Consider the following 20,577-nt stretch of genomic DNA (forward strand, 5'->3'; position numbering starts at 1 on the left):
GTTTGCTTTAAGCTCCAGCTCCAATCGTTTACAACATCCTTGGTGAAAAGAAATCTATCTTTTTGCCAGAAGATTGAGTAATAGTGAAAAGGAGGAAAGGAATACAATGGCGCAAATAACATTCAACCCGGACTTACTCAGTACCCTAAAAGACAAAATCGTCGTTCTCACAGGAGGAGCAACAGGCATCGGTCTCGAAGCCGTCAAGCAATTCCACCGTAACTACCTATCCCTCCCCTTCCATTCCACTCAATTAACAATCCCCCAGAAGCAGGAGCCAAAATCGCATTCGGCGACATCGCCACCTCTCTCGGCCAACAACTAGCCAATTCCTTTTCCTCAGATAGAATCCTCTTCCAACACTGCGACACCAGTTCCTACACCTCCCAACTCTCGCTCTTCAAACTTGCCCACTCAACCTGGGGACGGATAGACATCGTAGTAGCCAACGCCGGGATCTCAATCCCTCAAGATCCATTCGAAGCCGACCAAGACGTAGAAAAAGAGTTCTCGACAAGGGAAATAGACGTCAATCTCAGAGGCGCCCTGTACACGACACGGATCGGATGTCATTATCTAAGGAAGAATGGAAAGGAAGGAGGGGATCTGGTGTTGGTGTCTAGTATTGCGGGGTTCAAGGAGAGTACCGGGTTGACGGTTTATACGGCGAGTAAACATGGTGTTTTGGGGATTTTGAGGGGGTTGAGAGTTCAGGTTGCGAGGGAGGGGATTAGGGTTAATGGTGTTTGTCCTTGGATGACTAGTGAGTATCCTTTCCCTCGCAGTTTACTTGGAGTGTGAATTGACGGAAAATAGAAACTGGGATGGTCAAAGGCATCGAATCAGGTTGGCGAGATCTAGGACTCCCAGAAAATAAACCAGAAGATGTAGCGAGAGCAATAGTCATCTGCGCAACAGCGAATCGAGCGAAGGCGAAGTATGATACTCATACCTTGTCTACATCTCGGAAAACGCACTCAGGAGCAAAAACTCCTTTCTGGGGCAAAATACTCTTTGTTTCTGGAGGAGAAAGTTACGAGATTGAAGATAATTATGATAGATTAGAGCCTGAGTGGCTTGGGGTGGAAAACAGTGAGGTGTTGAAGAAGGGACAGGATTTCTTGATGAATGGGGAGACGAGTTGGGATACTACCAAAGCTAATCTGTAATTCTTGTGGTGGAAATGAGATGTTGGTTTTGATGCAGAGAAAAATTGTGACCGGAAGACAATTCTTTGATGAAGATGTGCTTGTTTGATACGAGTCGAAAAGTAACCCAGAAGTCACATAGAATTCATAGCTTAGCTCTCGCCCTTTGAATCCCACTCCAAGACTCCATGTCCAAAGGCTTGTAGACGCCATTGTCGAGCCAATAGAGATGATCGTCGATCACTTGGTCTGGAGCCCAAGGTCGAAGTTTGAGCACCTCTTTTGCGTGTTTGAATGTTGCGCCTGTGTCGATTCTGCGGATTACTGTTAGTGAAGTTCCAGACCTTTCGAGATCCGAGCTCTAGAATGGGGACGGGTGGCCATGTGTGCAAAGAAACGGACTTACTGTTTAGTAAAGCGAATCAAGCGCGGGATGGCGTATTCGGGTAGGCCGCGAGATCGTAGGTGCAGATAAAGCTCTTCCAAATAAGACGCTTCTGCAGCTGCGTTCGGCTCTTGCAGGACGATCGAGGCGGTTCCGACTTGGCCGTCATAGCTATCATATTCTGTATCAGAGATTGAGAGAAGGGAAAAGGAGCAGCATACCCTTCCAATTTTGTCCCATACACAACAACATCATTCACGTTCGGCAATTCCAACATGAAGCCTTTCACTTCTCCAGTACTAACATTCTCCCCTTTCCACCTAAACGTCTCTCCTATTCTTTCATAAAATCTGACCCATCCATCCTCATCCCTAACCAAAAGATCTCCACTTCGCTGAAACAAATCTCCCTTCTTGAAAACATCTCTCGCGAATTTCTTTTCTGTAGCTTCCTTATCACCATGATACGCCGGATAGCCCTGCATTGTCCTAATTCGCGCCACCGCTTCGCCCGGCTCCCCATCTTTTGCCAAAACACAGAATCCCGTCCTAGGATCTCGATACAGATCTTGCGAGTCTTGCGAGAATTTAAGTAGAAATGTATCATCTTCTAATATCCTGCCAATGAGGCCCGCATAGCCGACTTTGCCAGCTGCTTGCGCACCTCCGTAGAAATTGTCGAATTTATACAAACCTTCGCTAGATCGATAAATCTCTCTAATTTCCTGAATTCCAAAACGTTCTTGGAAGCGTATCCACACGTCTTTCTGAAGTCCATTTCCTACCGCCACGATGCAATTGTGTTTGCGGTCGAATTCTGATTTTGGAGCAGCCAGAAGGTAGCGACAGACTTCGCCGACGTAGAGCATGCGGTTAGCTTTACTTTCGAACAGCTCTCGGGAGAAGTTTGAGGCCGAAAATTTACGGGATATACAGAAACAAGAGGAATTTCCCATTGCTGACACAAAACCGAGGAGAGCGGTGGCGTGGAATAGCGGGAGGCAGGAGTAGGTGCGGATTGGGAAGTACTTTTTGGGGTTTTCGAGGTCGAGGGGCGATTTCATGGCGAGGCCATACAGGTAGGCTTTGGGGAGTTGGACGGCTTTTGGTTTACCTGTTGTACCGGAGGTGAAGACCAGGAGGTAGAAGTCGGTGGGGTTTCCTGTTCCAGAGGCAATGGGAGGAAGATTCGTAAGGTTGTTTGGTTCGATGATTGTGAATGAGATACCTGGGGTTCTTTCGGTGAGGAATGGCCCGACGTAGCCTAGATTGAGAGAGAATATCTTCAATGGCTCTGATCCGATTGTTGATGGGACATTTGCAACGAGATCCGGTGTTGCGACCACGATGTTCGTATTTGCAACTTTGATACAATGTGAGAGAGTATCACCTGCGATATATCAGCACTGAAGTCGATGTCTGGATTTCACTCTTACTTTTCAGTGCTGTGTTCAGCATTCCAGATATTGCTCCAAGCTTTGAGATGGCACACATCAAGATTCCCATCTCAGGAGAGTTCGTGGCCAAGATGCCAACGACTTGGCCAGCTCGAACCCCATGATAAGACAAGTATTGAGCAAGTGCATCGACCTCTGAGAAGGGTCAATTGAATACGCTCAGAGATCCGTCCTATGTTGTCGAGAACGAATGCCACCTACTTGCTTTGAGATCTCTGTAGTTTATCGTCTTGCCTTCAAACCAAATGGCATCTGCATCTTGGTCTGCAAATTCTAGGTATTGATACAATGATATATCGGACCCAAATTTCTGGTAACTTTCCGCGATCCTAGCCGTGGCTTCTTTCTGATGTCTCAAACGTCTTAAATCGTATCCGATTCCGAGCTTCGCATTGAGATATGCTCCAACGGTGAACAGCGTTGCGGCAGCGGCCACCGTTGTTGGCAATTCAGGGAGACGAGGCATGATTGCAACGACTCAAGCTCCCGATCATTCCGATTGGACCAACCTCGCCGTGAGCCAATATTCCCCGTACAAGTATTAGACCTGTATGGGGGAGGACAATGATCTGGGGTGGCGGAGAGTAGTGGAGATTGAAAGACATCGTTGGGGACACAAGGACGGGGTTATGTTACACCGTTTGTACCCCAGACCCGCTCAAAGGGGAGTTGGTAAGGAGAAGTTGATCTATGCTGACTCGAGCCGAATTGACAATCACCGTCAAATGACTGGGCGGTGGCTGTCGAGCACACGGCCGCATTGAAACTTGACTGGATGATCCCTGAACAGGAATGGAAGACAGGGAAGTCAAGGAGGGTAGCAAGCTCTTTCTGGAACAAGTACAGGCTTCACTTGGCCTCACTGGAAGCTTCACACCGTCGGCTCAACAACATCTTCAGCCGAGTGCGAGCCGATACTGTACAGTAAGTATGGCGCAGGGTCTTGATAGTGCTGAATAAAAGTCCCGATCGCTTCCAGACCAGACATGATTAAAACCAAGCTGACAGGACACGAACAATCCAGATCCTGGGAAGGCGTAACATTAGTGCATATTGAACTGCATGGCGAGGTAGTTTTGGGTAGAGTGCGAACATGTGGTGTGAGAGCGTCTGGACAAGTAGTTGGAGAGGTGAGGATGTTTCACTTCGGCAATTAATTGCAATGGTCTTTGGATGTTTGGATCGATGGATGACTATCATTATTATCCGTCCGATGAATGGAATGAAGCATTCATCTGTTGAATGTAACCAGTCCTTCTATTCTTGTTCAACCCGTGTAAGTGAGTCACTGTATGGCTATCCGTATGTTCTTACTGATTCATTTCCTCCTCACTGCCTCCTCAATCCTTCTGTCCATCATACAGTACCGGTACAGTAAATTTACAATGCCAGGTCTCTCTCTTCCTTGCCAAGTTACCTACCCTGCGAATCCCTGACCCCTCCCCTCTCCCCTCTCCCCTCTCCCCCAACTTCTTCATCTGCTCTCCTTCCCCTGCCCTGGTGTGCCCTTCCTTTGCCTCCTTCCCTTCCCTTCCCTTCCCTTCCCTTTCTTACCCCTCCTTTGGCTTCCTCCCCCGCTTTGATTATGGGGAAAGAGGCGCGTGCAACGCTGCCAAGTGGGTCGCTTCGCACGGCTGAACCGCTACGACACGCCTAAGCCTAAGCTAGACTGGAACACTGAAATTATTACTGCACTGCACTGCACTGCACGCCAAAGTTAAACTCGGCCGGTGCTGCTGCTGGCTGCAGGCAATCAGATCCCCCCCCCATCCTTTTTCAGTCCTCCTGACATACATCTGTGAAAGATCCCAAATACTTACATTTTCCATTTCCATCCTCCCGCAACCGCAACGCAACACATCGTCACCTTACACATCAGCCGAGTCTTATCTCATCGTACCTCCCCGTTGGCCTGCTCCCCATTCTCCTTCCTCGCTCCCATGTGTGCGTGCTGTGTCATGGGCACAGCCGTAGCAGTGTCTCGAAAGTGGGAAGAAGCTTCCGCAGCGTGAAAGAGTGTTGGCCCCACACGACCGAGAGAGACGTCCGTTTTGTTGCGAACAAGAACAGGCTATGCCGACCAGTCCAGGGCACGAACGGCGACCAGAGCCCAGGGGTATGCTACCTAAGAAATGTCGATATTGTGAACGGAGGTTTTCCAAAGCAGAGCATTTGAAGCGTCACCAGAGATCTCGTACGTTGGTCCCAGTGTGGTCAATCCCAATTGATGTTGCTGTGGAGTGTTGTTTGGTTTAATGCGCCGCCATGATGCTGGGTTGCTAACATCCGAATCATAGATACTGGCGAACGACCATATACCTGTCCTCGCTGCAACAAGAGTTTCTCCAGAAGGTGTGTAGTTCTATCCTACATTCTAAACTCAATTCTGCCAACGAGACGGAACAGAAGCTAACATGTCAAAGTGATGTCTTGATACGGCATTTGAAAAATCACCCCCAGATTGCTGGCGAAGAGATTGAAAAGAGCTCTTCAGAAGGAGATTTCATCGAAGTAAACGGCGCGCCTCCTCACGATCCGAATCGACCTCCAAGCCTTCCTTCCATACATGAGCAAATACCCCAAGATGTGCATCAGCGACAGGAATACATCCCATCGCCGTCAGTCATCGACCCCGCACTTGAAGGCCCTCTCGAAGATCATGTTGAACGAAGATCCTCGCATTCAGTACCGTCCGGACTAGATCACCTCGCGCAACTAGCTTCACAACAGAAATGGGGGAACGGAACAATGGATGCGGTTATGGGAGATTCAGCAAATGCTGCTCTACCGGAAATGAGTGGTTCGCCAACCTGGAATATGGAGATTTCGAATGGTTCGCACCCCTCACATGGCGAAGTTGGGTTTGATGCAAGACCAGTGCAACCAGATCCAAGCTTTCAGAATCTTGGACCATCGCCGAATACGGCTTCAAGATTCAGTTTCGAACATGATATATATGCTGGGAGATTGAATGGAATGCACGATCAAATGACCCCAGACATGGGCGGAATAGCCCCCGACGTAGCGATTATGCCACAGGATCTCCAGACCTGGTTTGATCAATTCGACTTGGAATCGCATCTTCAACCAGGAAACATGCCCGAGTATAGCCAGAGTCAGCACAATGGAGCCCCGCCTTCTTCGATCGGACGGCGAGGGTCGGCTATAACTTCTGAAGGACATTCTGTGCGAAATGCCAGTTCTCCGTCAACATTGATCCCAACGGAGAGATTCGCCAAAGTTGAAAGATGTTGGCCAATTCGTCATAGCAACCCGCTTCGTCTGATGCCTACCTTGTGGTGGGATGCAGTGATGAAGACGGAAGATAATCTATTTTCGAATAGCAATCTCTCACCAGAAGCAATAGAGCAAAATCGACAATGCGGCTCACGATGGGGATTGGACGAGGATTGCAGAGAGCGGTTACAGAAGATGTTTGTCACCATCAATCATTCAGCTCGAGATTCCGGACCAGCAGCATTCAGCTCTCCTGAGAATTATTCCTCGCCATCCGATACCAGATCGACTGGCCAAGCACCATCGGTCATGGGTGATGGTTTGATCACTACCAACTTTCCTCCTGCAGAGATTTTCGATATTGGACTGGATCTGTACTTCCGCCAATTCCATCCATTGATGCCTTTTATTCACACTCCCACATTTTGTCCGAAAACCGCACCGACATCGATTCTATTTATTATGTGCCTTATTGGTTTGACAATACTGCAGACGAAAGGCGCAACTGCGTTTGTGCGACAGACATTTTCAGTATGCTCTACAATAACGGGAAACGAGACGATACTGATTTTTTGATTTAGAAAGCTTTAGAGCAAGTATCTGCTGAGCTCATTCCTGCATCGGGTGTAGAAGGAAGTCGAATAGATCAGATGTCAAGTCTAGCAAGTGCTGTTCTTATCTTGAATTTGACTGAAATGACTGGCGTACGTTTATTCTTTCCTGTATTTGGATGTGTCTGACGAACCCAGCAAAAGTCTCATCAAGCTCAATGCCAGATGTTGTATACAAATGTCATTATCGTAAGTCTTCTCTCATTCAGGAAGATTGTTTTCTAACTTTAGATCAAGACTGCTCAAAAGAACGGATTGTTCAATTCGAATGGTGGTCAACCTTTGACCGATGCATTCTTCAGCCAGATCACAGATCTAGATGCTCGATGGAAAGCATGGAGTAGAATTGAATGTGCAAAGCGGTAAGATCACCATTTCCAATCAAAGAACTTTTGCTAACATGCCCAGCCTTATTTTATCCCTCACAATGGTCGATACCTGGTACTCAGCAATGCTCCACACTTCTCCCATCCTCCGAACCGAAGACATTCAAGTCATCCTACCCTGTGACGCCGCCCTCTTCCAAGCACCTACCGCCCAACGATGGGCTCATCTTGCGTCCACAAACCAACTAACCATGCCAACCATCTCCCTTTCCGGCGACACACTCACCCTCCCCGAAGTATCATCAACACTTGAACCCCTCGGAATGCACTGCATCCTTTCCATTATCCGCCTCCGAATATCTCAAGACTTCCATCGCATCCTCTCAGGAACCTCTCGTCGCGCAATAGACCAATCCTTCGTTCCTTGCCTCAGCTACGAATCCGATCCCTCCGCACGACGAACCAAGAATCTCGTCGTCCAAGTAATGAGATCTTACTCTAGTCCTCTCACTACCATGAACCCGAATTGTATCGTCCTCTGGCACAACATGTGCATAATGCTCACCTCCGACATTCGCTTGTTTGAGATGGGCGCCGGTTGTGCGGGCGCTCCAGCGGCAAGACAAGCGCTGGATGATATTGCTCGCTGGACTCAGACAACTAGTGCGAGAAGAGCATGTTTGCATGCTGCTCAAACGTTCAAGTTGATGAGCAACAGGAGAGCTAGTGATGGAGATCCTTTCCATGCTTCATCTGGTCTGTTCCTTTCAGCTCTCATTCTGGGATTGTATGTCTTCATGGTCCCGCCTGAAAGCGAGAGTAATGGAAAGATGAACCAAGGGTTTGATCTTATCGACGATGTTGATTGGGCTGCGGTTGGGGATGAGGGACTTGCTTCTACTTCTACCGCGGACAACGAAGTTACTCATGATGCGGCAGTGAATTTCATTAGAAATGGAGGAGGTATCTGTTTTGACGGTGTGATGCATTCCCCCGGATATGAAGCGGCAAGGAGGATCTTGCTGGATTACGCGAGGTTGTTGGAGGATATCGGACGCTGGAGGGTGAGGATTAGTCAGTTCTCGAGAGTTTTGAGAATCATGAGTGACGCGCTTGTCGATGTTGAGATGGCGGGTTAATGATCGTCTGTCTGTCATTTTATTAATGGAATGGGTCTCTTTACGGGCACGGTCACGGGATGGGATCGGCGTTTGACTTGGAAGCTGATGAAGCGGGGCCTCAAAATTCATCATCGTTATGATATTCATGTTTGTGTGTCTTCTGGGATGAATACAAAGTTTCAATAATCATTCTCTTCCTGTTCTTCAATCCTCTCATCTTTCCTGCTCATGTGACGAAGAGAAACCAAGATAACTCCAAGTAAATATTCCCTACAGAATGCAAATGAAGGCTCAAGTGAGCAACAGAAGAATTTACGAATTGAAGCGGCCAATAGCGGGGTCGTGATAGTATTCCAATCTCTCTTTCGCGGATGCTTTGTCTTCTTTTACACGTGCGAGGAGGTCCTTTATGCCGGGGTAGGTGGAGAATTTATCCTGATGGATATGTTAGTTCCTGATATCTTCCCTCGAAGTCCATAATGTCGATTGATGGAAGACCTACGGGTAGTTTATCCCAAGCCCTAGGATCAGTGCCTTGCGTGTGCAGTGTTCCACAACCCGTGCGCGCATACTCAGTAAAGAGGAAAGTGCGCGAGGATTCAATCATTATCGTCATTTGATCTATTCTCATCATCAGCTATCATCTTTCTTTCCTTTTCAAAGGGGCAAACTCACTCTCAAGTATCCTTCTTGGCATATTGGTCTGGATCCTCATCTCATTCACATACCCATCACTAAAACCACCGTGCGGTGTATGACCACCCTCAAAACTGCCTCCACCAGGCTGGAAATCATCACTTCTTCCAAGGCCATTGCCGTAAAGACTCGCTAGAAATTCAGACGCAGAATTGCGGTGGAAATACGGGAGACGGAATGTGTTCGATGCTACATCCCAGCGTGGTCCGAACCAGAGGAAATCAGCCAAAGGAGTATGCGAGTCTCGAGATCGGGCCGTGAGGACAGTGTTAATGGACGGATCAGTGTGGTCAATCGAAGTACTGTTTTGTGAGGAGAATTTGGTAAGGTCGTACTTTTCCTCCGGTCAGTAAACTTTCCTCGCTTAGCAGAAAAGGGGCAAGCAAGAAACTCACCTTGTAAGGAACAACATTCCCATGCCAAGCCACCAGATCAAACGGACTATGGTCCTGCTTGATACCCACCAGCTTTCCGTTCAATTTACACACAATCTCGAAATCCACGTGCAATTCTTCGTCCATGTACGCTACTGGATACAGGAAATCCCTCGGGTTAGCTAAGCCGTGTCCGCCGATTGGTCCTAAATCCGGCAACTCCCAGCTGCTGCCCCAGACTTCGGTGACATACCCCCTTGCCTCCGTGGTCCCTGGTGCGAGATTGATAGCGAACCTCACGCCGCGCTGGACCACGAAAATTTCACCAGGCTGCAGGAACAGGAGTCCGAACTCGGTTTGGATGTTCAGAGAGCCGAGCTGTGCACAGAGCAGGAAGTCGCCGTCGTTGTTGCAGAACGCTTTGCCGGGCATGGAGGAGTTGATCGTGTAGATGTACAGTGCGATGCCTTCGCGGATGTTGGGGTCGCCGGAGCCGCAGAGGGTGTGCAGGCCGTCGGCGAAGTCTGTGGGTTGGGAGGCCGGTGGGATGGGGAAGGGGGTCCATTCTGCTTGTTCGGGGAGCGTGTCGATTTTGGGGTTGAGGGAGAGGAAACAATTTTCGATGTCCGAGGTGGTTGTGAGAGGGACATATCCATCTTTTCCGGGGTTAGTCTGAGAAGTGAAGGAGCTGGGGGAGAGAAACTCACTATGAGCAGCAGCCGGCCGGACTCTATACATGTATGTACTCATATTCGCATGTCTTGGAGCTGCAAAGGCTGAATATGTGATCCCCTCGGTGTATAGTCCGAACCGCACTTCTTGGGGATTATTCTGGCCAGCAGGTAAAGTCCCCGGAATCACTTCCGACTGATGTCTATTCCCCCATCCTTGAAGGTACTCATAAGGATCATTCTCCCGAGTCGGTTTCGAACGTTGGAGATCCGTGTAGTGGAATACCTTTTCTGGGTCCGAGGCTGGATGGCGGGGCAGGACTACATAGCCATTTTCTTCGGTTGTTGACGCCATGGTTTCTTTCTCTCCTCACGCAGTGAAGAGTGAGAACTTCAAAATGTTGAATGATTGAAAGCTCCGTTTCTAGATGTTGTCGTCTCTGCTCTCTCTGAAATGGAGCTTGATATGAGAGCTGTGCGCTAGTACTTCATATAGGGTGGTGGGGCAACGCGGCGGCGGCAGTCTATTGTGGGGTACTGAGGGTTCTGGTTCGACTTTTGATAAGCCCCACGGCACCATACCATCCCCTAGGATTACCGGAAGCGTGCAACCGGGAAGTAGTAACGGGTATTGCTCCTGATGTTAGAAATTTTCTAAGTGGTGGGGAGGACGAGAATCGAAATCAGCTTATGTGGATGAGGGTTCGTGGATTGGTGGCGTTTACGGTCACAAATATTGGTTTATGGGGAGGTAGATATGCTGGAGAGTGTGGAGAGGCTATATTGTACTTTCTAATCTTGGGAGTATGGAATGTTCTACAGGCTGTGCATCTGCCGGATAGCCTATTGTGAGAGTTCAGACGAAAGGCCCAGGAGATTGGCACTGCTGGGATGGAGATACCAGAGAACAAGAAAATATTTTATTGGTTCTTTATAGCCAGAACATCATCCACCATTTGCTGTGAAGCTCCTAAGTAGTTGAATGGATCGCATAGTGCTTTGAGCTCCTTTTCATCAAGTGACGACGTAACCTCTTTCTTCGTCATCAGACAATCGAACAAAGTCGAATCTCCCTCGATTGACTCCTTGCATGCCTCATAAACAACATCATGTGCCTTTCCTCTGCCTAAATGAGGAGCTAGCCCCATCATGACAGCTTCTCCGACGATAAGGCCTTGGGTAGAACGCAGATTCTTGCCCATCTGCTCAGTGTTGACCACGAGACCAGACAGAGCAAAATCTGCCTGGTGTAATGCACCAACTGCAATCACAAAGCTCTCCGGGATTGCTACCCATTCCAGATGCCACGGTCCCGAAGCTCTTTCGAAATCCGAGACCATTCCATCAAGCACGAGACCAGCATTTGACCTCAGTATCTTCGAAGCTGCAAGAATGACCTCGCTGGAGATAGGATTCCGTTTTTGTGGCATAGTCGAAGAAGCTCCTCGATGAGGGACGAACGGCTCTGAGACTTCGCCGTATTCGTTCGAGGACATGATGATCAAGTCGAGGGCAAGTTTGCCGAGTGAGCCTCCAAGCAATGCAAGGAAGTTCACAATCTCGGCAACTCCGTCTCGTGCAACGTGCCATGTTATCGAGGGATTGACCAAGTCCAGCTCTTTCGCAAGCTCCTTCCTCACTCTTAGTCCGTCATCACCACTTCCTAGGGAAGCCAATGTTCCTGCTGCCCCACCATATTGCACAAGCAGTGCTCTCGGTCTCAATTGTTGTAACCTTTCTTGATGTCTCTGCAGACTCGATAACCAGACCGCGCACTTGTATCCAAAGGTAATGGGAAGTGCGTGTTGTAAATGCGTCCTTCCCGCCATGGGCGTATCTTTGTATTTGCTCGCCAACTTCTCCAAACTCTTGCTCACATCCTTCAGCAATCTCTCCACGATATCCAATCCTGTCTTCATCTGCAACACACTCGCGATATCCATGATGTCCTGAGTTGTGGCTCCCCAATGTACATATTTTCCCGCTTCTTCATCGCACATCGAGACTAGTTGTCTGACGAGCGGTAATATGGGGTACCCGACGATCTCAGTCTCGTTTCGAAGCCGGTCGAAGTCGATTTTGGAACCTGTTGCTGAGGAGGTGATTGCGGATCCGATGTGGGAGGGAATTACGCCACATTCTGATTGTGCTCGTGCGAGCGCGGTTTCTGCATCGATACAGCGATTTATGTATGCGGTGTCATCGAAGACCTGGAGTTTGAAGGTTAATTAAAGCTCGTAGGAAGATGTGAGGAGTGGTTTTTATCCCACCTTTCTGATTTCTTCTGTGCCGAATAAGCTGCGAAAGATACTCGAATCGATGGCACTGACGGAACCCATATTTCTTCGATACACCCGAGGGACAGAAACAGCTTTTGGAAGAATGGCAGATGCTCGAAAGGCAGCACGAGACAGAATCATGTTGTCTCCGAGGTCGGGAGGTACGAAGGATGGATGAGAGCGGGGTTATAGTGCACAACGAGATGATCGATTCACAGACGCTGCATTCAATGAAAGGACATAGAGTCCATGAGTTGTCACACACTATCCAGGCCAATGGGCAAAATTGAGACGAGATTGTGACTTGCTTTGCATTGCGTCGAGAGGAGTAATTCTTACTGAAGCTTAGAGATGTGGGAAGGAGTTGAAGCAGTGTGGGGCTTGTTCGAGATCAGCGCGGAAGTTCAAGCTTACCCCTGAATCAAACTGGCGGGGACGAAGCAGCTAAAGCCGCGGGGCAAGGTACCCTGAAATTTAGAGCTTGAGCTGCCACTTTGTGGGATTTAAGGCCGGGATCAGGGTGGCAACGGTAGGAGAGCTTTTGGCAATCTTCTATGTTGGCGACGGTGTGATGATTATGATGATATATTGACCGTTTTCACAAAATCAAGGGGTCCAATGATATTGGTGAACTGAGATATTTATTCTCGAATAAATAGTGAAGCCACACCAAGCCCAGTGCTATATTTTCATGTTAGCAGATGGTTTTTCCGGGAGCTTCATGTACATACCTCGCACACATGCTAATCATTCCAACCTCCTTATCTGATCTCTGCAACTCATTGAACAACGTCGCGGTCTGTCTCGCACCAGTTGCTCCTGTTGGATGTCCAATTGCAATAGCTCCTCCATTCGGATTGACCTTTGCCATATCCAGACCTAGTTTATGAATGCAGTATAAACTCTGACTTGCAAACGCCTCGTTCAGTTCAATCACATCCACATCGCTGAGCTCAACTCCCGTATACTTCAACAGTTCTGGTATAGCAAATACAGGTGATATTCCCATCTCGTCTGGTGCACATCCGGCAACTTTTGTGCCAATGAATCGTCCAAGTGGTTTCAGGCCTCGTTCTTCAGCCCATGATCGTCGCGCGAGGATTGTTGCAGATGATCCGTCAGACATTTGGGATCTTGTGAGAGTCAGCCAAATTTCACTACCTTCGAGCTCTTAAACGTACGAATTTCCAGCAGTGCTTCCTCCTTCAGGCTTGAAAACAGGCTTCAATGCTGCCAGCTTCTCCAATGTCAACCCTCCTCGAATCCCATCGTCGCGCTTCACCTCAGTTACCGCCTCTTCCCCAGTCTCAGCATTTACAGCTCTGACTGTGACTGGCACCACTTCTTTATCAAAATGACCACTTTCTCTTGCCTCGAATGCTCGATTGTGACTTTCCAATGCAAACTCGTCCTGAGCTTGCCGCCCAATTCCATACCTCTCCGCCACATTCTCGCTCGTGAATCCCATTGGCATCAAACAATCTCTGGCATGCTTGTTTTCACTATTCCTCAAATGCGGCGATACATCCTGGGGAATTCCCCTTGAGCCATAGTTTCGAGACATGCTATCTACTCCACCTCCTACGCCAACATCGATCTGTCCTGCCATGATGGCGTGAGATAGATGAGTGATGGCTTGGAGGGAAGACGAGCATTGTCTGTTCACTGTGTGAAAGGTCGTCGAATTCGGAAATCCATAATGATTCAAGGCCATTCGACCAGTTTTCGCGAAGCCAAGTTCTGCGAGGACGTTGCCAATGAGAACATCGTTCACATCTGAGGGTTGGATCTTGGCTCTTCTGACAGCTTCCACCATTACCTGGAGGGGTCAGTGGACAGAACTGTTTCAATGTCAGGAACTGGACTTACCGGACCAAGAACATCTTCTGGATATGCATCTTTGAATCCACCTTTGAATGCTCTCGTCACTGGACTTCTTACAGCTGCTAAAATCACCACATCATTTGGTGTCTTTTGTGAGAGCTTCCTCGCTGCTGAACGAATTGACGCCATTTCAACAAACCAGCACTTCTCAACCCAAAATAAGAACCTGAAGAATCACAGCACCGAGGTCACCGGCATTTGAGAATGAGAAATGAACGTCTGATGCCCACCCAATCACCGTAAATCGGAGGTGTTGCTGCAGGAGTTTCGATGCAATTGAGAGTCACGTGTGTGGGGCAGGTTTACCCCACATGAAGCTCGACATGAGAAATTTCAGCCTCGTCATATGCATACGGCTCCAAACAAACAGGAGGTAAATTTGGAACTCTTGTCATCTCGTTCAAGATGTCTTTACCAGCTGGAGGTCAAGTTGATAGCTCATTGGCAGGATGCTATGTAGCATCTCCAGTGAGGTTCATGATCTATGGACAAGGTATGCAAAGAAAGTTTGAGCAGGTAATTTCTAGCTAACAATGTATTACAGGAACTGCCAAGAAGTTGAACGAAGTAATTGAGAAACTTGGAGCTTCGAAAGCTTTCATTATTACAGGACAATCTTTAAGCACAAAAACACCAGTCATCAAAGAGGCTGAAGCTTCCCTTGGAAGTGCTCATGTTGGAACTTTCAACAAGATTGGGCAGCATGCGTATGGTCTCAATCTAGTCGCATTTCTTCACTAATGTTTTCGCAGACCAATTGGAGCAATTAGAGAAGCAACAGAGCTCGTCAAATCTTCTGGAGCAGATGTACTCATTTCAATTGGTGGTGGTTCTCCAATCGATAGTGCGAAAGCAGTAGCATATCAAATACATGAAGCTACTGGGAAATGGATACCTAGTATTGCTGTTCCTACAACATTGAGTGTTGCGGAAACGACACAGAATGCTGGGTTCACGGCGGAGGAAAAGAAGAAAATTGCTGTCAGCCATCCTGAGCTGGTGCCGAAAGGTATGTTCCTCCTGGAAGTTCTAAGAATCAAGCTGATCCACGGGTTTAGCTGTGGTATATGATGGAGATATTGCACTTTACACACCTACAAATTTATGGACAAGTACAGGAGTCAGTTTCGTCCTTCTCACGACTGAATGAAGCTCACAAAGCAGATCCGTTCACTTGACCATGCAGTCGAACTGCTTTACCACCCCCTCGCTTCCGAAATCCCCACAAAGCGCCTCGCGCTCGAAGCCATCCGTGATCTCTTCACCTACCTCCCTCTCTCAAAGTCTGATCCTAAAGATGGCACCGTTCGCCAAAAGCTTTTCTTGGCTTGCTACGCTTCTCTCTTTCCCTTCCTCTACACAGGCGGAGTTGGTCTAAGTCATAGCATTGGGCACGCTTTGGGAGCAACATACTCTATTCCTCACGGAATCACGAGTTGTTTGACGTTAGCACCAGTGGTGAATTTGAAAGCGAGCACAAAACCAGATGAAGCAAAGATGATTGCCAGAGTTCTACCATATATTGGGAAGGAGAGCACGGGCAGTGATGAAGGGGATGCGAAGTTGGTGAGTAAAGCGATTGCGGAGCTGGTAGAGAACTTGGGACATAAGTCGACTTTGACAATGGTAAGTGAGAATTAGAATGTGTAATATCGAATACTGACTGTTGAAAAGTACAAAGTTCCTCCCGGAGAGGAGGAATCAATTGCGTTGCATGCGTTGGTTGGCGGGAAAGAACACCCTGATTTTGGCAACCGTAAGTCTCCTGCTTCCGAAAGTTCGCCGCTTGCCCTACTAATGCCTCACAGTGATCAACATCGTACATAATTTGTATTGAAGAAGAGGCATGTCGGGTCAAAAATGCATCGTCAACCTTACGTAGCTCAATATAATGTATCAAACCTCCAATTGAAGCCAGATGAAGTAGTCTTGAGATTTTGAATTGTTTATTGCATTTCAATTTATATACATCTCGTGCCTATTTGCTCACAACATCTTCTTGAGATCAGCAGCAACCTTAAATGGCGCTTCAGTCTTCGCTTTCACTTCCTCAACAGTAACGCCATCCGCCACCTCAATCAGTGTCAAACCTTCCAAATGGTCCACATCAAATACTGCCAATTCAGTAATGATTCGAGACACACATTTCTGACCTGTAAGAGGGAATGTGCATTCTTTTTGCTATCAGCATTTGATTCAGACAAGTTTGGGCACATGAACTCACGCTTCAAGATCTTTGGGTTTCCTTTCTTGTCTGTGTGGTCCATGGTTACCACGACTTTCGTCTTCTCAGGATTTGCAACCAAGTCCATTGCTCCACCAATTCCTTTTACCTTGCCGGGTAACATGAAGTTTGCTAGATCTGTTTTGTTCGCAATCAGCCTTTACCCCGCATCTCGAAGCTTCATGTACTCACCTCCAAACATCCCAACTTGCAGTGCACCTAGCATAGTAAGATCTACTCTTCCAGCTCTGATCATGCCGAAACTCTCATGACTGCCGAACAACGAATGTCCAAGAGCAAGTGTGACAGTCTCTTTCCCTGGATTGATCAAGTCTGGATCTTCCTCTCCTGGCACTGGGTATCCACCCATCCCTAAGATCCCATTCTCAGACTGCAAGACGACTTCAATTCCCGGTTTCAAGAAAGCAGGAGTGATCAAAGGCATTCCAATCCCCAGATTAACCACCATCCCATCAGTAAACTCCTTCGCTGCCCTCCTAATAATCCTCTCTCTCGAACTCTCCCCCGCACCCACTGCACTCTTCAACTCTTCCTTATTCTTCCTAAACGTCAACTTCTCAATCTTCTTCTCCTCCGTACTCAGAATAACCTTATTAACATACACGCCCTGCAAATGAATATTCTCCCCCGGAATCTCGCCCACCTCCACAATTTCATCCGCTTCTACCAGCGTAATCTTAGCATTCTTGCCCATCGCTTCATTGAAATTGTTCTGGGCCTTTCGAAATGTACAATTTCCCATCCTGTCGGCTTTGTGCACTTTGACGAAGGCATAGTCGGCGAAGATGGATTCTTCCATTACATAGGGCTTTCCGTTGAATTCGCGCGTTTCTTTCGGTTTGGACATCAGGGCTACGGTTCCGTCGAGGTTGAAGCGGACGGGGAGTTCGCCTGTTTGGACTGTGTACGATGTTAGCATTTCTCACTCTGTATAATTTTGAGGTAAGGATTGAGAAAGAAAGGCGAAAACATACCAATCGTCCCATAAGCAGCTGGTGTATAAAAAGCTGGAACTCCTGCCGCACCAGCAGCACACTTTTCTGCCATCGTTCCCTGTGGAGTAAGTTCCAGTGCCAATTCTCCCGTGATATACATCTTCTCAAAGACCTTATTTTCGCCAATGAAACTAGCAATCATTTTACTGATTTGTTTTGTCTCCAAAAGTTGCCCCAAGCCCACGCCAGGCATGCCCGCATTGTTGGAAACCACCGTGAAGTCTTTGAGGTCTGATCGATCCCGCAGAGCATTGATGAGGGAATTTGGGACTCCAGAGAAACCGAAACCACCAACAAGGAGGGTCGTACTGCCTTTCATATCGGCAATGGCTTCTGATGCAGAGGGACATATCTTGTTGATTGCTCTCCTGGCAGTTGATTGAGAGAAAGCTCTCCGAGAGCTTGGAGCTGCTACGAACAGCAATCTTGCGGTCCTCATTTTGCTCGCCATCATTTCTACGGTCCCATCTATCTCCAGAGATGCAGTCTCACAAAGACGACATCTATTGAAAAAGTCTCATATCTCGCTGCAGTTGCACGACAGCACTTCCCACAGGCCCCACGCTGAAGCTCTACAGCGTTCAGCGGTGTACAATGGCAGTAAGCTCCGACTGCGGGGCAAGAATACAGGGGCTCCAGGTACCACCCGCCGCTAACAAAAGCGGGGTATTTTGTAAGTCGCTGAGACGGATAAACGTGGGGCTGAAATCATTGGACGAAGTCACGACGATGTCGGTAGCTGAGGTGAGATTGATTGACGATAAGGGAAGTTGAGTGTTGACGATTGAGATAATAAACAGAGTTGGGAAGAGAGGGAATTGTGGTCGCGAGGAAAGGAGTTCAGCCATGTCTCTAGATCATGAAATCCTGGGTCGGTTGCGGGGTAGCGAATCCAAGGACGGGAAGACAATCCAATATCGAGGTATCAAGTACGCCGATATACCCGGACGATGGAAAGAGCCTGTGATGTTGAGTCAACGACTCAATCCTCAAGGGTCAGAGTACGATGCAACCAAGTATGGACCATCTTGTCCTCAGCACCCAGGAGGATTTGCTTTTGATCTGAGCTTGGTGGGAAATGTGACTTTGGCATTGGAGTCAAATGAGCAATCTGAGTTTGAATGTTTGAATTTGGTTGTGACGGTTCCCGCCGGAACGAAGAAAGGGGACAAGCTGCCCGTTTTTGTTTGGTAGGTGTACCTGATGACGATGAGAATAAGACTGATGCAATGATTGTAGGGTTCATGGGTTTGTGATCTGACTTGAAGAAGCGAATATTGCTCATATGTTTGACAGAGGTGGTCTTTTCTATGGAGCTAATTCATGGCCTCAATACGGTAATTCTGATCTGTTTCAGAATTGTGTTGAACTAATTACAAGTAGACACTGCACCTTTTGTTAGAACTTCAGTCAATGCGGGGAAGCCAGTCATTAGTGTCTCCATAAAGTATTCATGTCCATCCTTGATGATTCAGTCTTACTGACTTCATAGCTACCGTTTCGGAATCTTCGGATTTCTGGCTTCAGATGAGCTTAAAATACCTGGTAACATTGGTCTGAGAGATATTGCGTGTGCTTTTAAATGGGTACCTCTTCTATTAAATTAGAAAAATATCTCCAGAAGCTGATTCTCCTCTAGATCAAGAATCACATTGCAGGATTTGGAGGTGATCCGAATCGTTTGACAGCTGCAGGCGAGTCAGCTGGAGCAAGTACGTCTATCTGAACAGAAAACTTTGAAATCCGACGCACATACTGAGTCAAAGCTAGTATTGATTTCTTATCTGTTGGTTGCCGACGAAAAAGACCTTTTTCAACAAGCAATTTTGATGTCTGGAGACTCTAGTCTACGTAGACCTCGGGATATGCGATGGCAAAATTCTCAATATGAACATAACGTCCATTTCTTAGGGCTCGGTCGTGCCTCCCTAGATAATCGAAAGAAAGTATTTTTTGGGATGAGTGCTGAAGAGCTGATCAAAAATTTGCCAATGGCTCAGCATTGGATTGCGACTGTTGACGGAAATTACATTAAAGAAGATATCACTCTGGGTGCTCTGGCTGATCCTTCAAATGCTATGGGGAAACCGGGTTGGTGCAAGCAAATTGTGGTGGGTGATACTGCTGACGATGTAAGAAGGCTTTCACTCAACGTTTCACTCGGCTAATTCTCGCAGGGCACTATACTGAAGGGTCGTATCATGGATAATCCGCAGATCATGGCAAGACTCAAGAATGCTTTGGCCGAAATTTTCACCCCAGCAGAAAGCAAGCGATTGCTAGAAGCATACTCGCTCACCGGAATCCTCAATCCAGACCAACAATTCAAAGGTCTGCTGAATCTTGGTTCTGATCTGAGATTTTATTTCCCAACTCTCCAGGAAGAGAAAGGTTGGAGAGAGAAACCAAGGGGAAAGCTATATAGGTTTCATTTTCATCAAGTGAGTTTCATTGTGCATGATTTGAGAGGACAAAGCCTGACGCCCGTTCAGAAAAATCCGTTAGAAGGTACTTTCAAAGGCCTAGCATCTCACGAGCTGGATGTTACATATCTGCTTCAAAACCTTCCACACGAATTTTTCGGAGAGGATCAGAGACTGGGAAGAGAAATGGCGGAAGCATGGATTAAGTTTACTTATAGCGATGGGTGGGGAAATGAAGTTATGGTCATTGGACCTAATGAGAAGATCAGTTTTGAGAGCCCAGAGGCATATGATGAGAAGTATCGAAAGGGGAGGGGGAAGTTGCTGAGGGAGATTGGAGGCAATTGCGGGGAGAAAGTTTTGAAATTGGGGGAGATGTTGCAAGGAGTGTTTGGGGAGAGGATGCAAGAAGTCTTTGGACAGCGGAAACTTTAGGAAGAGGAATGAATATATACTTAGTAGCAATATGACTTGACTGCTTAGAAATAGTTGTATCTTCAGAGAGAAGCTCTATGCAAGACATCATTGTTTGACTCCTTGATTCCGTCTTCGTCTTTGGTGCTGGCCCCACTTACTTCAATTCTTAATATTTATTCAAGATAAGCTAAAATACCTTAAGATGGATGAGTTCTGATATTTCAAAGGAGCTACTCTTCCACTGCTAGCAAATACTCAATGTAATGAGGACATCCAAATGTTATAGTCACGTGTACCTCATTGTGGGGC

The 20,577-nt window shown here is 47.5% G+C and overlaps 9 protein-coding genes across 9 annotated transcripts; 4 read left to right on the forward strand and 5 right to left on the reverse strand.

Annotated features, from left to right (window-relative positions):
* Positions 1-106: 106 nt before the first annotated feature.
* LY89DRAFT_762071 (putative estradiol 17 beta-dehydrogenase) lies at positions 107-1,169 on the forward strand (the record flags this gene model as incomplete). Its single annotated transcript, XM_018221565.1, has 3 exons — positions 107-218; positions 269-763; positions 817-1,169. 3 exons carry the CDS (start codon positions 107-109, stop codon positions 1,167-1,169), a joined length of 960 nt encoding a protein of 319 aa, XP_018063797.1.
* LY89DRAFT_711225 (bifunctional fatty acid transporter and acyl-CoA synthetase) lies at positions 1,164-3,564 on the reverse strand. Its single transcript, XM_018217888.1, has 5 exons — positions 3,191-3,564; positions 2,969-3,124; positions 1,755-2,922; positions 1,555-1,704; positions 1,164-1,462 (listed from the first exon to the last, which is right to left on the reverse strand). The coding sequence occupies exons 1-5, from the start codon at positions 3,453-3,455 to the stop codon at positions 1,294-1,296; spliced, it is 1,908 nt and encodes a 635-aa protein (XP_018063798.1). The 5' UTR covers positions 3,456-3,564; the 3' UTR covers positions 1,164-1,293.
* Positions 3,565-4,721: 1,157 nt separating this feature from the next.
* Positions 4,722-8,452, forward strand: LY89DRAFT_628589 (uncharacterized protein). The gene is made up of 7 exons (XM_018211186.1): positions 4,722-5,183; positions 5,287-5,341; positions 5,413-6,757; positions 6,808-6,930; positions 6,976-7,026; positions 7,075-7,199; positions 7,246-8,452. Exons 1-7 carry the CDS (start codon positions 5,063-5,065, stop codon positions 8,300-8,302), a joined length of 2,877 nt encoding a protein of 958 aa, XP_018063799.1. The 5' UTR covers positions 4,722-5,062; the 3' UTR covers positions 8,303-8,452.
* A 144-nt stretch (positions 8,453-8,596) lies between these two features.
* LY89DRAFT_701440 (homogentisate 1,2-dioxygenase) lies at positions 8,597-10,380 on the reverse strand (the record flags this gene model as incomplete). The annotated part of the gene is made up of 5 exons (XM_018217195.1): positions 8,597-8,719; positions 8,787-8,905; positions 8,960-9,314; positions 9,376-10,010; positions 10,062-10,380. 5 exons carry the CDS (start codon positions 10,378-10,380, stop codon positions 8,597-8,599), a joined length of 1,551 nt encoding a protein of 516 aa, XP_018063800.1.
* Positions 10,381-10,831: 451 nt separating this feature from the next.
* Positions 10,832-12,371, reverse strand: LY89DRAFT_690455 (L-Aspartase-like protein). Its single transcript, XM_018216103.1, has 2 exons — positions 12,296-12,371; positions 10,832-12,235 (listed from the first exon to the last, which is right to left on the reverse strand). Exons 1-2 carry the CDS (start codon positions 12,362-12,364, stop codon positions 10,946-10,948), a joined length of 1,359 nt encoding a protein of 452 aa, XP_018063801.1. The 5' UTR covers positions 12,365-12,371; the 3' UTR covers positions 10,832-10,945.
* Positions 12,372-12,945: 574 nt separating this feature from the next.
* On the reverse strand, positions 12,946-14,412 carry LY89DRAFT_657826 (thiolase; the record flags this gene model as incomplete). The annotated part of the gene is made up of 4 exons (XM_018212445.1): positions 14,174-14,412; positions 13,486-14,123; positions 13,036-13,437; positions 12,946-12,985 (listed from the first exon to the last, which is right to left on the reverse strand). The coding sequence occupies exons 1-4, from the start codon at positions 14,315-14,317 to the stop codon at positions 12,946-12,948; spliced, it is 1,224 nt and encodes a 407-aa protein (XP_018063802.1). The 5' UTR covers positions 14,318-14,412.
* Positions 14,413-14,593: 181 nt separating this feature from the next.
* LY89DRAFT_598513 (alcohol dehydrogenase IV) lies at positions 14,594-15,829 on the forward strand (the record flags this gene model as incomplete). Its single annotated transcript, XM_018210045.1, has 5 exons — positions 14,594-14,681; positions 14,733-14,895; positions 14,941-15,197; positions 15,247-15,308; positions 15,353-15,829. 5 exons carry the CDS (start codon positions 14,594-14,596, stop codon positions 15,827-15,829), a joined length of 1,047 nt encoding a protein of 348 aa, XP_018063803.1.
* A 330-nt stretch (positions 15,830-16,159) lies between these two features.
* On the reverse strand, positions 16,160-17,950 carry LY89DRAFT_657834 (putative coenzyme A transferase). The gene is made up of 4 exons (XM_018212446.1): positions 17,408-17,950; positions 16,605-17,333; positions 16,413-16,550; positions 16,160-16,362 (listed from the first exon to the last, which is right to left on the reverse strand). The coding sequence occupies exons 1-4, from the start codon at positions 17,880-17,882 to the stop codon at positions 16,175-16,177; spliced, it is 1,530 nt and encodes a 509-aa protein (XP_018063804.1). The 5' UTR covers positions 17,883-17,950; the 3' UTR covers positions 16,160-16,174.
* Positions 17,951-18,155: 205 nt separating this feature from the next.
* Positions 18,156-20,314, forward strand: LY89DRAFT_788306 (alpha/beta-hydrolase). Its single transcript, XM_018223158.1, has 9 exons — positions 18,156-18,618; positions 18,668-18,676; positions 18,725-18,765; positions 18,812-18,875; positions 18,921-19,014; positions 19,068-19,140; positions 19,199-19,560; positions 19,606-19,869; positions 19,921-20,314. The coding sequence occupies exons 1-9, from the start codon at positions 18,275-18,277 to the stop codon at positions 20,284-20,286; spliced, it is 1,617 nt and encodes a 538-aa protein (XP_018063805.1). The 5' UTR covers positions 18,156-18,274; the 3' UTR covers positions 20,287-20,314.
* The last annotated feature ends 263 nt before the right edge of the window (positions 20,315-20,577 follow it).

Source organism: Mollisia scopiformis (assembly GCF_001500285.1).
Source record: "Mollisia scopiformis unplaced genomic scaffold LY89scaffold_29, whole genome shotgun sequence".
Classification (NCBI taxonomy): Eukaryota; Fungi; Ascomycota; class Leotiomycetes; order Helotiales; family Mollisiaceae; genus Mollisia; species Mollisia scopiformis.